Source organism: Mya arenaria, chromosome 14 (genome assembly GCF_026914265.1).
Source record: "Mya arenaria isolate MELC-2E11 chromosome 14, ASM2691426v1".
NCBI classification, from domain to species: domain Eukaryota; kingdom Metazoa; phylum Mollusca; class Bivalvia; order Myida; family Myidae; genus Mya; species Mya arenaria.
In genome coordinates, this window is record NC_069135.1 from 47863612 (window position 1) to 47877520 (window position 13909).

The 13909-nt window shown below is 39.2% G+C and overlaps 4 protein-coding genes across 4 annotated transcripts; 2 read left to right on the plus strand and 2 right to left on the minus strand.

Moving 5' to 3' along the window:
- The first annotated feature begins 1942 nt into the window (after positions 1 to 1942).
- Positions 1943 to 2935, plus strand: LOC128217964 (caveolin-1-like). The gene is made up of 2 exons (XM_052925442.1): positions 1943 to 2105; positions 2313 to 2935. Exons 1-2 carry the CDS (start codon positions 2049 to 2051, stop codon positions 2637 to 2639), a joined length of 384 nt encoding a protein of 127 aa, XP_052781402.1. The 5' UTR covers positions 1943 to 2048; the 3' UTR covers positions 2640 to 2935.
- A 2435-nt stretch (positions 2936 to 5370) lies between these two features.
- Positions 5371 to 7278, plus strand: LOC128216519 (caveolin-3-like). Its single transcript, XM_052923104.1, has 2 exons — positions 5371 to 5605; positions 6325 to 7278. Exons 1-2 carry the CDS (start codon positions 5405 to 5407, stop codon positions 6661 to 6663), a joined length of 540 nt encoding a protein of 179 aa, XP_052779064.1. The 5' UTR covers positions 5371 to 5404; the 3' UTR covers positions 6664 to 7278.
- A 929-nt stretch (positions 7279 to 8207) lies between these two features.
- On the minus strand, positions 8208 to 9868 carry LOC128216479 (caveolin-1-like). The gene is made up of 2 exons (XM_052923054.1): positions 9551 to 9868; positions 8208 to 9230 (listed from the first exon to the last, which is right to left on the minus strand). Exons 1-2 carry the CDS (start codon positions 9608 to 9610, stop codon positions 8898 to 8900), a joined length of 393 nt encoding a protein of 130 aa, XP_052779014.1. The 5' UTR covers positions 9611 to 9868; the 3' UTR covers positions 8208 to 8897.
- A 922-nt stretch (positions 9869 to 10790) lies between these two features.
- LOC128216477 (caveolin-1-like) lies at positions 10791 to 11783 on the minus strand. Its single transcript, XM_052923053.1, has 2 exons — positions 11659 to 11783; positions 10791 to 11318 (listed from the first exon to the last, which is right to left on the minus strand). Exons 1-2 carry the CDS (start codon positions 11716 to 11718, stop codon positions 10986 to 10988), a joined length of 393 nt encoding a protein of 130 aa, XP_052779013.1. The 5' UTR covers positions 11719 to 11783; the 3' UTR covers positions 10791 to 10985.
- Between the last annotated feature and the right edge of the window lie 2126 nt (positions 11784 to 13909).

A 13909-nucleotide genomic window follows, 5' to 3' on the forward strand; every position in this document is an offset into this window, starting at 1 on the left:
CTTAGAAATTTTACTTTCGATTTCACCACTCACACTAAGTGCACTGTTATTTGATATTTAACCATAAAATGTTATAAAATATTTTTCTCACACATTATTTACAGATATTTGTGTCTACTTATTCGATGGCAGCCGCTGCCACTTATTTTTCATCTATAAACAACAATATTTTCATGACCTAAATTTGCGGGGAAAAACAACAATCAGTTATTGTTTGTGTCGGCTGTTAAATTTGCCAATGTATTTTGCTATTGTTATTTTAACAACTCATATAAAGAATGACTGCTATCGTCAATTTCGCCATTGCCAACGGCGCTGCCATAACAGTTGACTGGCTCACATGTTATCACTATAAATCGGCGAATACGGCTACGGAACAACAAACCAGTCGAGATCTACTGCATTCGTACTCTTATCTGTTCGTTTTTCTTTCGTTTCGCACCAAAATCAATACGGTCGGGAAAATAATCTTGAAAAAAAAAGTGAAATTCATTTTTTATTTTTTTTGTACTTTTCGGAAAATTAGACCCGCCGGTTTTGTTAACCAATTTATATAAAAGTAGTGGCCTTATGATCAATTGGTCCAATATTAAAACATATATTAAATTTACATTTAACATCAACGATATAAGATAATTACAACTTTATATTCAGATCGAGTTTAACGATATAAATAAATATTCGCGGAGCCCGAGGGAACGTACAACTTTGGGACAATCTAGTGCGCGTTTAACAACCTGTTCACAGATACCAAGGTGTGGTGCTACAAGTTCCTGTCTGCCCTTCTCGCCGTTCCATATAGCATCTGCTGGGGCGTCGATTTAGCCTGACTCTCGTTCTGTAAGATCTGGCTGTGTGAGCCTGGCATCCTGTGTGGCACCATCCAATTCCGCCCGTGGTCGCGGATCTTTGGTCTCCTCGTCCGCACATTCGTGGAACTCACTCACGCAGCCGTCGGAAGACCATTTGGTAACATCCGGGTCACAACGTCGAAGGAATGTTTTATCGAGGGGTTTTCAGACATGATCGTTAAGAGAAATCCTGAGGTATGCTCAATTATATCAGCTACTATGTATGAATAGTATTCCCAGTTACTGTTGAAGAGTAACTGCGGGGAGTATGTATGAATAGTACGCCCAGTTACTGTTGAAGAGTTACTGCGGGGAGTATGTATGAATAGTACGCCCAGTTACTGTTGAAGAGTTACTGCGGGGAGTATGTATGAATAGTACGCCCAGTTACTGTTGAAGAGTTACTGCGGGGAGTATGTATGCATAGTACGCCCAGTTACTGTTGAAGAGTTACTGCGGGGAGTATGTATGAATAGTACGCCCAGTTACTGGCCTATGTGAACTTCCACACCGCGATGGGTGCGAAGTCGCAGCCCCACCCGAGGGCGATGCAAGTCCCACACAGAGTGGTGAGAAACAAAGTCCCTTCCCACTCTCGAAGCACTTGTAGGAGAGGCTCCACACGCAGTTGATGACGTGTGCGCCCTCCGGCTCTCCCAGGACATCCTAAAACTGGACCTGCTGGAGGGACAAGACAGAGTGATGGCAACATGTTATATAAACTCTGGCTTACTTTATTCCAATCTTTCTCACATTTAAACATAGCTCTGTTTTTAAGTTTTGCTGTACTGATACCTTTTGAGCGACATATAACTTTAAAAAATGCACGTAAATATTAGTTATAATTGACCAATATCCGTTGACAAAATTGTAAACTATCATTTGTTCAGCTGTTTTCTTTGTTTCAGTTTGATGTATAGCTATTTCCTTTGATAATTCTTTTTTTTTACAGTTTTTTATAGTTAAATGTGCGGTCGTCGCATGATAACCTTAAAATCAATTTAAATGATAAAACATGTGTCAATAAATCTTAACGTTCATTTAGTATCGTTTGCGTATTGTACCCTACTGATAAGCTTGTTTGAAGCATTTATAGGGACCTCTGGTACGGCCACCTTACAGTTTAGTTATCATTGTGTGGCTGAATGAGGGAGGAATATCTTTGATTTCTTCTGAAGAGAACGTTCACTGCCTAACATGTCTGACGTAGATATCATTAACAGAGATCCCAACCAGATCAACTCGCATCTTCAGGTAATGTTGCATTAAAAACAATATGAATATGTATATACTCAAAGACACAAAGCTTGTTAAACTTCTTCCGTTTCAGTTGTTAAATTGTGTGAGTATACATACAAAAGATGTTTGCATTATTAATATACTAGACAGTGGTTAATTACAGAACATGCAATTAAAAGGCCCACAAAATAATGTATGCTATTACCATCTCTGCTATTACAGTGCCAATTCGAGGATGTTATAGCCGAGCCCGAGGGTACCCACTCTATCGACTGTGTGTGGAAGCTTTCTTACACTTGTTTCACCTGCTGGAAAGGTTTATGTTACAAGATTTCCACGCTCCTCTGTGGAATATGCATTGCCGCTCAATGGGGCTGTGACTTCGCCCAGATTTCGTTCTACCACATCTGGTTCTTCACACCCTGCTTCAAATGCCTGGATCTCAACTGCGGCTGTCTAAAGAAGCTCTGGACCCAGTGTGTATCGTGTTGTCTTGACCCGCTATGCGAATCCTGCGGGCTTCTGTTCCACGCCTTCAAGAAAAACTGATCGGTGAGACACTTAGCGAAGTTGGAAGAAGATTCATATAACAGAGATATGAGTGGACATTTCATGTTCATGTTTTATATCCACAAACATGGATGTTAAGTGATTATGTGTCTGCTGATAAGACAGCATTTAATTGGAAGTACAATACGGTTGTATAGTATCATTTCGTCTTAAGCTCTCTGTGATTGTGATTTATTGTATACATCTATCATATATGTATTTTTTTTTTTCATTTTACTATTATTTAAAAAAACAAATTGTTACTTTTAGTGTGTAATTAAAAACTAAATAATCTCTATCGTGTTGAATGTTATTGGCATGTAGAAAACAATATACTAGGCAAACTTATTTTTATCCCCATTTGAGCCTTTAAATCAACAAAAAAACACTACTAAACAAAGACTGCAGATTTAGTTGCCGTGATTCATGACTCCTATGCCGCAATACGCAATGCCACAGGGTGTCACAGCAGTCAATGCTTAGTACGTGCAAGATTCCCGTTAGTCAGAGCAAGGAATCAATATTTGACCTGATGGTCTAAGAAATTGGGCTAGTTTCAAGTTTTATGTTTCCGCATGTATTTTGTACGTGCAAACTCAAAATTCATATGATTTAACATTTGAAATCCCATTTTTTACATGTAACGGTTTTTTGTTTTATTTTATACATTGAAATATCTAACATGTTAAACTTGGTAACACTTAGGGCTGAAGGACATACATGTTCCGTGGTTCAAATCAACTCTACGTGTGTTCATATCGAAAACTGGGCGAAAAGAAACACGGGCGTTTTTATTCAGTTATTTCAGAAGTATCTGTTTAAAAACATTTACAGGTTGAGAAACCATATAAAAATAGATAAATAGTAGGTAGTGACCCTAACACCCATAAAAAACGCTATACGTGTCATACAACATACGTCATCTGTGAATATTAAATCATTGTTTAACCCTGGGAGTGTTGAACTTATTCACCCACGCAGTCGGGTCGGACCCATTCACCCTGTCAATCGGGTCAGACCCATTCACCCTGTCAGTCGGGCCAGATCCATTCAACCTCGCAATCGGGTCTGACCCATTCACCCTCACAATCGGGCCAGACCCAATCACCCTCGCAATCTAGTCTGACCTAATCACCCTCGCAATCAGGTCAGACCAATTCACCCTCGCAGTCGGGCCAGACCCAATCACCCACGCAATCAGGTCAGACCAATTCACCCTCGCAGTCGGGCCAGACCCAATCACCCTCGCAATCGGGCCAGACCCAATCATCCTCGCAATCTGGTCAGACCAATTCACTCTCGCAATCTGGTCAGACCAATTCACTCCCGCAATCTGGTCAGACCAATTCACTCTCGCAATCGGGCCAGACACATTCACCCTCGCAATCGGGTCAGACCAATCATCCTCGCAATCAGGTCAGACCAATTCACTCTCGCAAGCGGGTCAGACCCATTCACCCTCGAAATCGGGTCAGATCTGTATATATATTCATCGCGGCGGAGTGATGCTGTCAGTTCGCGGCGGTCTCGTTCTCCCATATCTGGTTGTTCGCGCTGTCAGTCCGGCTTTTGGACGAACATCAACTGCGGGTTCTCTAAGCGTCTATGGAGCGAGTGAATCCGGTGCTGCGTGGATTCGTGCTGCACGTCCTGTGACAGGATCTTCCATTTGTCAAAGAAACCCTGAACTTTTTCCAATTTGTTTTCATATGTTCACGATTGGTGTTGTATGAACCACTCTTTGAATGATCATGATACATCCGTTGTAAAAAAATGAGTGGATATTGACGCTTGAAATTCTTTATGTTATTGGTAAGTGGGTTGGATATCTTTGGGTTTTCTCGTTATACAAGCATCTTTTAAAATGTACATTCACGTTAGGTGAACAACTATTATTTATTAAGGACTCTTAAAAATATACCAATGATTTAATTAACTTCAACCACACTATGTTAATGAGACTAGATAAATGGAAATTCAGTAAATAGGAATAAATCATTCATTTCTACATGAAATGTATTGTTCACCTTTTGCTATTATAAGGTTACCATTGAAACCATACACCTGTTTGTTGTAAAATATTTGAGAAGATAAACCAAAATGGCTTGACATATCAAGACTTAATGACTGTCGAGTACGTTAAGGAATCTGAAATGTGTTCTCCTATCTCATTACTTACAATCCTGCACATTCTCTTATTTGGCGGGCAAGCTATTACGTTAATTAACACAAAAATGTTCTCATCATGAACAAAACAGGACTCAGTAAGGTCCCAAGAGTTCGGAGAATTACGGCGAAAACGGGATAAGCCTGCTCCATTTCGCCATCGGGAGATGCAGTTTCAGTATAAAAGTGCGAGATCTGTTACTTTGAATTATTTTAATCAGATTTAAAAGCGCTGAATTCTTGCAATCAAAATGTCAGGAAATCACAGTGACGGTGACACAAGTGAGCCACGCGAGCCGCCGCCAGTGGAGATACCTATGGACGATCACGTCGAGTTGATTGAAAATTCCAGTCGGAAATCGTCGTTAGCGTCGTCCGCGTCAACTTCGTCATTCGAAGACGTAGACGTTAGGTCAAAGTTTAAGGCTACGACTCCGGAGCGATCCCGACGTGGATCAACGACAAGCGCTCGAAGTAACAGGAGCTTACATAGCCGTCTTAGTGTTCGCACTCCAGGGCCGTTGTCAGCGGCGACAATTGACGTAGAAGACGTCAAATCAGATAACTCAAATGTTTACGTTATCTCCGCGACTACTTCAATGGCGTCCATTCCACCGAGGAAAGGTCTTTTGGCTTTCAAAAAGACGTCGTTTGACGCTTTCTCACCTTCTGATCCAACCGATACGTCATTGCCGGTAATGACGCCACCAAAACCGAACGGTAAAGATGTGAAAGAGAAGAAGAAACGTCGAATATCATCAGAATTGAGGGACCCGGAAAATGTTAACGACATCGTTAAGGTAAATAATATGTGACAATATGTGTTCGTGTCTGTGCCTGTTTTATTTGCTTCCTCAAAACTACATTTGCCAGCAATGTCGTTACACATCTTAATCTCAAACGATTTATTGCATTTTTGGTTCTTTCGGTGCATGTGTTTATCTACATGTATGATACCCTGCTATGAAGTGTGCATTTTTCACCACTCGATTTCATATCAATGCTTGCTATATTGAAGAAAGCCGATAACAAACAAACAAATCATATCTTAAAAAAGAATACGATCTCATGTCTTGTGTCAAATATAAATAATCCCAGTAAGGATAAAATGATACATTTCAAACAAAGTTATCCTTAATCTTTCGATAACATTGTTTTCTGCTGCTATATAAGAATGGTTGTTTTCGTGCATACATGTCTTCCTAATTCAGTTACAACAACATGCTTTACAATCAATCAAAATGGGCCGATTGCTCAGAACTCGGCTAAAGTTAACTTTTAACCATGAAATAGTTGATGATGTGCTCACATATCTAAATATAATCAAGTTTTGCCGACAGTTCTCTCATAAAGAAGATCGCCATCCAGTCTATCCATGGTAAGGATTTGAAAGTAAGCAATGTTGTCGTTAACAACGTTGTGAACGTTAACAGTTCTGACCGATTGGGCCAATATTGAAGCATACATTAAATTCTCATTTAGCATCAACGATATAAGCTAATTATAACTTCATATTCAGATCGAGTTTAACGATATATTCGCGGAGCCCGAGGGAACGTACAGCTTTGGGACAATCTGGGGCGCATCCAACAACCTGTTCACAGATACCAAGGTGTGGTGTTACAAGTTCTTGTCTGCCCTTCTTGCCGTTCCCTGTAGCATCTGCTGGGGCGTCAATTTCGCTTGCCTCTCGTTCTGTCAGATCTGGCTCTGTGAGCCTGGCATCCGGTGTGGCACCATCCACTGCCGACCTTGGTCGCGGATCTTCGGTCTCCTCGTCCGCTCATTTGTTGAACCTACCTTCGCAGCCGTCGGAAAAATCTTTGGTAACATCCGGGTTACAACGTCGAAGGAATGATTTACCGAGGGTTGAAAGACATGATCGTTCATAGAATTGGTAAATGAGATATGGTAAAAAAACTCAGCCATGGAAACATTTATGGATTGATCCCAAATTACTTAAACATTTTTCTTAAAAAAGAGCATCGTCATCGTATGTTTTGTATGTGTTTGCGTTTGTGCGTGTAAAGTTCTGAACGACTGATATTTCAATGCATGAACTACTGTGTCCTTCCTATACCGTATCTCTAATGTGTTCTTATTGTTCAGATTTTGATATTCTGACTGCGTTAGCACAGATGCTCCACTCATGAAAATCAGACAAGTCCACGCGGTAACGTTCGTCCACGTTATAACTTACAGGCATTAGTAAACCTGCCAATTTTTGAGAAATGAGCAAAGCTAGGAAAATCAGTCATCTAGACATTTATTGTTTAACGTTTATTCAAAAAACCTCGAGAACAGCTGCGACATAAATGAAAACAAACTAGATAACTGCGGAAAGTATATATGAATAGTACACCCAGTTACTGTTGAAGAGTTACGGCGAAGTGTATATATGAATTGTAGTATGTCCAGTTACTGTTGAAGAGTTAATGCGAAGTGTATATATGAATAGTATACTCAATTACTGTTGAAGAGTTACTGCGGGGAGTGTGTATGAATAGTACGCCCAGTTACTGTTGAAGAGTTACTGCGAAGTGTATATATGAATAGTACGCCCAGTTACTGTTGAAGAGTTACTGCGGGGAGTGTGTATGAATAGTACGCCCAGTTACTGTTGAAGAGTTACTGCGGGGAGTATGTATGAATAGTATACCCAGTTACTGTTGAAGAGTTACTGCGGAGTGTATGTATGAATAGTATGCCCAGTTACTGTTGAAGAGTTACTGCGGGGAGTATATATGAATAGTACGCCCAGTTACTGTTGAAGAGTTACTGCGGGGAGTATGTATGAATAGTACGCCCAGTTACTGTTGAAGAGTTACTGCGGGGAGTATGTATGAATAGTACGCCCAGTTACTGTTGAAGAGTTACTGCGGGGAGTATGTATGAATAGTACGCCCAGTTACTGTTGAAGAGTTACTGCGGGGAGTATGTATGAATAGTACGCCCAGTTACTGTTGAAGAGTTACTGCGGAGTGTATGTATGCATAGATACCCAGTTACTGTTAAAGAGTTTGTTTATATGGCGTTTTATAATTATCATCACCAGACTTTAAATCAGAGCACAACGGATGTGGCTTTTTTATGTTCTTGTAAACGAGGTGATGAAATACTGTGCAAATGGAGATATTTATAATGTTTATTGAAGGATGTGTGACTTGAGGACCTACTTTACTTATTGCACGACCTCTCCTATCCAGAATGCCTTTAATATACTCCTTTTATCATATATCAATGTCAGTTTTATATGTTCCTATATATTGTGCGACTATTGAACAAGAGTTTCGAAATACCCAGTCATTTTATGCCATGTGCAAAATTGCATACAAGTATTACAAAGCTTATGTTGTATTTATTACTTATATAACAGTAGGTACAATGCACGATCGGCCAAAACAGAAAAAAAAAATCAATACACACAACTACCGAAACATAATTATATAGTATCTGTACATATCACAATTCCCAGCAACAGTGCCTATAAATATTATATAAGGCTTTCCCGTAATTACGAGGTTCTGGCAGCCAGAAGTCATATCCCATTGGAACCGTTTATTTGATTGGATTGGATTATCAATGATATAAACCTTGTGTAGCGAGATGACCCGAAGCCTGAGTGAAGTGTGAGCATATAAACACAATACGTCGACTTAATAGTTTCCACTGTTTTAACAAAGTCAATGTAAAAATCCACCGATCTATATAATGTATTGGTTGAAACGTCTTTCGCAAATGTAAAGCTATTTCGATTAACTTTTAAGTAATTGTTCTAAACGTTTTTTCTTATTTATTGAAAAATTAGCAAGTATAAATTCACAGAAGCGAATTCGTCACACGTTTGAAAAGAATATGTAACTGATGTACAAATTCGTCACATTATTGTTTTTTTTCAGCGCTCTAATGATAGGGATTCTTAAAAAAATATCACCATTTTACTCTACTTCGATAATAGTCGATAGATATTGAGGCATTCCGCAAACGTGTGAAGAGATAGTTCCTATGAAATAAACGCTTAAACGACGCCTGTATGGTGATCAAACGTATCGTCCTTGGCATTATTGTTAACATAATACCCTGTAGATACAGTTAGCTCTTTGAGATTTTAATCCTGCTAAGACAGCCCCCGCAAGCCTCACAGATGGGTAAGCAGCAGCAGTCGATGAGGGTTTGGAAAACCTTCCTCACACATCCGATGCAGATGCTGAAATCACGCATGGCCGGTGTGTATATCCACACGTGCATGAAAGCGATCATTGCGAAGTCGCAGCCCCACCCGAGGGCGATGCATATCCCGCACAGAGTGGTGAGAAACTTGTAACAAAGTCCCTTTCCACACTCGAAGCACTTGTAGGAGAGGCTCCACACGCAGTTGATGGCGTGTGCGCCCTCCGGCTCTCCCAGGACATCCTCAAACTGGACCTAATGGAAGAACAAAATAGATTGATTTTTACATTTAATACAGACTCTGGCTTACTTTATTCCACTCTTTCCCACATTCGAAAATAGCTCTAGATGTGTTTGTCCTGTACCTTGGAGCGACATATCCTTTACGTAATAAATTGGACATATATTTATGTCATAACTGACCAATAACAGTAGACAAAATCATTTTTCAATTGCTTTGTTTTGCTTCAGTTAAATATATAACATTTCCTTTGGTAATACTATTTCTATATATCTAGGTAAAATTGTTTAAATTGCAGTAAGAAATTACATTAAGAAATTTGACCTATAATTACCTTCAAATGATCGTTAATATCATTTGGGTCACGGTTTCCCATGTCCAGTTCTTGCGCCATATTTTATCTACTTTTATTTAGAAAAGAGTTAAAATTCCAACTCCTTAACAAGACAGTGGCTGGGATCAGCCCTGGAACCTTCAATTATATAGGCACAGTACGATCGTTGCTAGGAGGCATCTTCTTAGACCATGAGCGGGAGCTTGTTAAACTCGCCTTATTGATGTTAATCTTTTATGATAAAATACAATATTTAATATGTTCAAAGAAACTGAATTGAAAGGTTCCACCGGGTGCTCCATGGTTTCCCGTGGTATCAGGCCGGAGAGAGAGAGAGAGAGAGCGAGCTCGTGGGCATTGTGCTGAGACAATAGAAGCGATGGGGTCGATACTTTTATGATAAGAGTTTATACCAGATAATGAATTCATATTTACTTAGCAGAAAACTCATCAAAACAACAAGCACATATTTTAAATTTAGAAATAGGACGAACAATGAATTCCATTTCTATTGCATGGTACAGTGCGCATGCTTGGTAATGACGTCACTAAGCTATAATCTGAAGTTTGTCACAGAGATGCCAAATCCCAAGAAACGTGACAGAGACTGCGTGAACAAATCTAGCATTATTTATGACATTAGCATTAAAGGGCAGAGCTAAACAGTTCATCAACACATTCAATTATAAAAAAGTATCCACTAGTATCCCCCCCCAGGTCCGGGGAATAGCGGGAACATTGACTTTCGGTCCAGCCAATCCCGGGTAAAATCCACGCCCTGCGGGGACCTACTGCTGGTAAAATCCCCGCCAAATGCCCTTGCACCCTGGGATACCTATGTTAGGCCCATTCCCCGCTATTTTCGGAGCGAAAACAAAACTACAGCATTTACTCGGCACTGCGGGGACTGAAATGTAAAATCACGGCCCATTGTCCTCGCTATTATCCCCGGTATATCCCCGGACCGGGGGGGAGGGAGGGGGGATGCGTGGTTACAATTGACTGGTGCACTACATGCGTTTGTTAATTCTGCAGAAGAACAGTTACTGATTGCAAATTTGTATTTTAGTATTTATTGAAAGATAAATTAATAAGATAAAATAATAATATAAAAATGATAAGCTACTTAAAGAAATTATATCACAGAAGAGGCAGATACGAAATAAAAATAATTTTCTCTTTTGATTGGGTGTTAATTTTCATTTTGGATGGAATACTTTTTATAAATCCGTAAAAGTACTTAAATCACAGACACTTTATTTATATTAGATCAAAACAGTATTATCTCGTAACATTTTCCTCGTAAACTTCCGTTAAAAATCCATTTCTAATGAAAGTATCAAATGCGGCTGTAAAATCGATTCGAGAATGTCTTTAATGTATGTTCCCATTGTGATATCATCCTCCACCAAGATCTTGTTTCCAGCCAGTGTTACTACGATTTCTGTATTCTGATCTTGCTGAAGCACATGCCCCAGGCCTCGCAGAAAGGACCACAGCAGCACATGATAACGGTGCCATACACCTTCTGGAAGCAGCCGATGCAGATCGAGAAATCCCTTAGGCACGGGGTGTAGCACCAGACATGATCAAACGCGGTCATGGCGAAGTTGCATCCCCAGCCGAGCGCAATGCAGATACCACAGAGAAGGGTCAGAAGCTTGTAGCAGAGGTTCTTGCCACACTCGAAACAGGTGTACGAGAGCTTCCAGACACAGTCGATGGAGTGAGCACCTTCGGGCTCACCAAGAATATCCTCGAAACAAACCTGAAGAGAAACAGATAGGACAGGTAACGTTAGTCGTCATGGTCTCGTTTCATTTATAATTAATAATTAATAATAAACTTTCATCAATGGATACTTGTAATATTACTATTAGGAATTTATATCCCCCTCAATAAAAAAGAAAAGAAATGTAAACTAGAATTGTAGATTTGTCCTCCACTCTCTATTTGATATAATTTGCAATATCATATTATTATATATTTTTTTTACTTTTTTCTTTAGTTTTGAGATATGATTTGATTCCCGAATGTTCACATGGCGTCATTTGTGCAAACATTTACAGAAGGCGGTTATTTTTTAAAAGATAATTCCGTGAATTTACCTTGATATGGTTATTGAGATCATTTGGATCGCGGTTTATTAAATCCACTTGGTTGGCCATGGTGCTGTGTGTACCTGAAGCCCAGAGAGAATGATGAACGAAAACATTTTTGTCAAATTTATATATGCCCCGAAACTATTGTTGCCTAGTTCGGGTTTCTATGAGCCCCGGAGTAATAGAGATCCATCTTTCTAAAACACCTTTTAGGAAGTCTTTGTTCAGTCAGCTATTCATTTACCAAAATTAATATTCTATTGAAAAGCAGAACATCTAAGCAATCCTTTTGTTGAGATCATCAATGAAACATCTATTCAGCTTTTAAAATGCTCATATTTAATTTTAATAACGGTTTTGGTAATTGAAAGAACTACATGAAATGAGTCTTGATTTTTCGAAAAGGTTTTGTTGAATAATAGTTCTGCAATATGATAAGTAAACAGCTCCATGCTGCGCTGCAAATTGAAATTGAGATATTTTGTATCAATTTTAATACAAATTTAACGTTAGTAAAACACTAAAACTTAGAATAAGTATATGTATCATCATTAATATATTAATAATATATTAAAATATTTACAATTATTTTGTGAATAATTACGAATGGAAATTAATACAAGGGTGGGGGTGGGGGTAAATTGTTTTGAGTTAGTCCATGCTTTTCGCTGGTTTATTTGAAAACGGTGGAGTATATATATGAACATATCAATTATTATAAATTCACTGTTTCTCTCATTTTAGTCCGTTTCATTGTAAAACCAAACTTACACGCTAACACCACTGGGAATAAAAAATGCCGTAATTTCCGGTATGGCGTTATTTGACTGAAATTTGGCAAAGTTTCCCGATGAAATATTAATTTATTGTTATTTTTATGAAATGTAGTCATGAAATAATTATATTTCTTTTTATCAGTGTATTGCCATATAGTTCGTCGAGACCTCGTGAACGTCAACAGTTAATACTCATGGCAAATATACTCGTTAAATAAAGCATTTGGTGTAAATTCATTGAAATATATTGCTATATATTGCTATATAATGAGTGAGTAACACCATCAAAAATAGTTAGACTATGGAACCAAAGTGGGCAACGCAAGTACTTAATCCCCGTGCTACATAATGGCTTGTGCTTTTTTGGCGACTGAGACTTGCCGTCCACTAGGCACCGAAGTGTTCCGAAAGCGGAATTCGGGATCGGCATTCGCAAAATCGTGATTTTTTGGCATGTCCCAGTCCTTCCTTAACACTTCCTGAAACCATCCCAAAACCGTCTGGCCAAATTGGTTGCATCAAAGTTTTAATAGTTTTAAAATGTGGGCGCCGAATGTTTTATTCGTAACGGCTTCGGGATCTTCGGCAAACCATTGTTAACCATTAGGGACGTTTGGAAACTCATCGCCAGTAACTCGATATCTTTGGAAAGCCCTTCGCGGTCCTTCGTCATTTGTGCGTTATTTCATTTAGTTTTCATTAATGTACACTCGCTTCTATGCATATATACATCCGAAAGTGCGGACGGAGGTGCACGTGTATATTTCCTGCACTGTAACATACATGTACTCATGTCTTTACAAAACAATGCACTTAAACTAACTGCAGCATTGTTTCCGAAGACACGTTGGTCTTGAACATAAATATACTTGGGGTGACTATGGGGTCAAACAACGTCATCACGTCATCGGCTATTTTTGACATTTTAGTCAGCGTTATCCAACGTATACAATGTCATTTTGTGACGATTCGACTGGTTTATGGTAACCGGTTTACGGAAGTGTCGATGACCTTAGGATCATAATATTCTAAAAAAACTAAATAATTGAACATGAAAAAACATGAATCATGATTAAGTAAGAGCAATGTAATCTTATGATATTAAACACATCCAAACATATTTTACACAAGTAGCGACATCAAACTAAAATACTGTACATGTTGGAAACACTGAAACATAAGTTATAGCTAAACAGTCGATGGACTTCGTCCTAACTGCTAACTGTCTTCTCCACCATTCTTGTCTTGCCATGGCACCGATACAGCATTTCTGATGAAGTAGAGCCTATTTTTTTCTCGCTGGCGCTTGAATGCAACAGCGTGGATGTGTCCTTCTCCAGCTGCTTGCTCAACCTCATGGAAGTGTTTTCCTGCCCTTCAGGCTCCATGTATCAATTATTGGTTGTTGTCCTCAGCATCAAACTGGTCATGGTCTAGTGCAGGATACTGCATCCTGATAAGGCTGTGCATGCATGCACAGG

Coding starts and splice junctions, on each gene's coding strand:
- LOC128216519 (XM_052923104.1), top strand. CDS start 5,405: ATGGCGTCCATTCCACCGAGGAAAGGTCTTTTGGCTTTCAAAAAGACG. Junction 5,606..6,324: donor ATGTTAACGACATCGTTAAG/GTAAATAATATG, acceptor CTTCATATTCAG/ATCGAGTTTAACGATATATT.
- LOC128216479 (XM_052923054.1), bottom strand. CDS start 9,610: ATGGCGCAAGAACTGGACATGGGAAACCGTGACCCAAATGATATTAAC. Junction 9,231..9,550: donor ATATTAACGATCATTTGAAG/GTAATTATAGGT, acceptor TTCTTCCATTAG/GTCCAGTTTGAGGATGTCCT.
- LOC128216477 (XM_052923053.1), bottom strand. CDS start 11,718: ATGGCCAACCAAGTGGATTTAATAAACCGCGATCCAAATGATCTCAAT. Junction 11,319..11,658: donor ATCTCAATAACCATATCAAG/GTAAATTCACGG, acceptor GTTTCTCTTCAG/GTTTGTTTCGAGGATATTCT.
- LOC128217964 (XM_052925442.1), top strand. CDS start 2,049: ATGTCTGACGTAGATATCATTAACAGAGATCCCAACCAGATCAACTCG. Junction 2,106..2,312: donor AGATCAACTCGCATCTTCAG/GTAATGTTGCAT, acceptor CTGCTATTACAG/TGCCAATTCGAGGATGTTAT.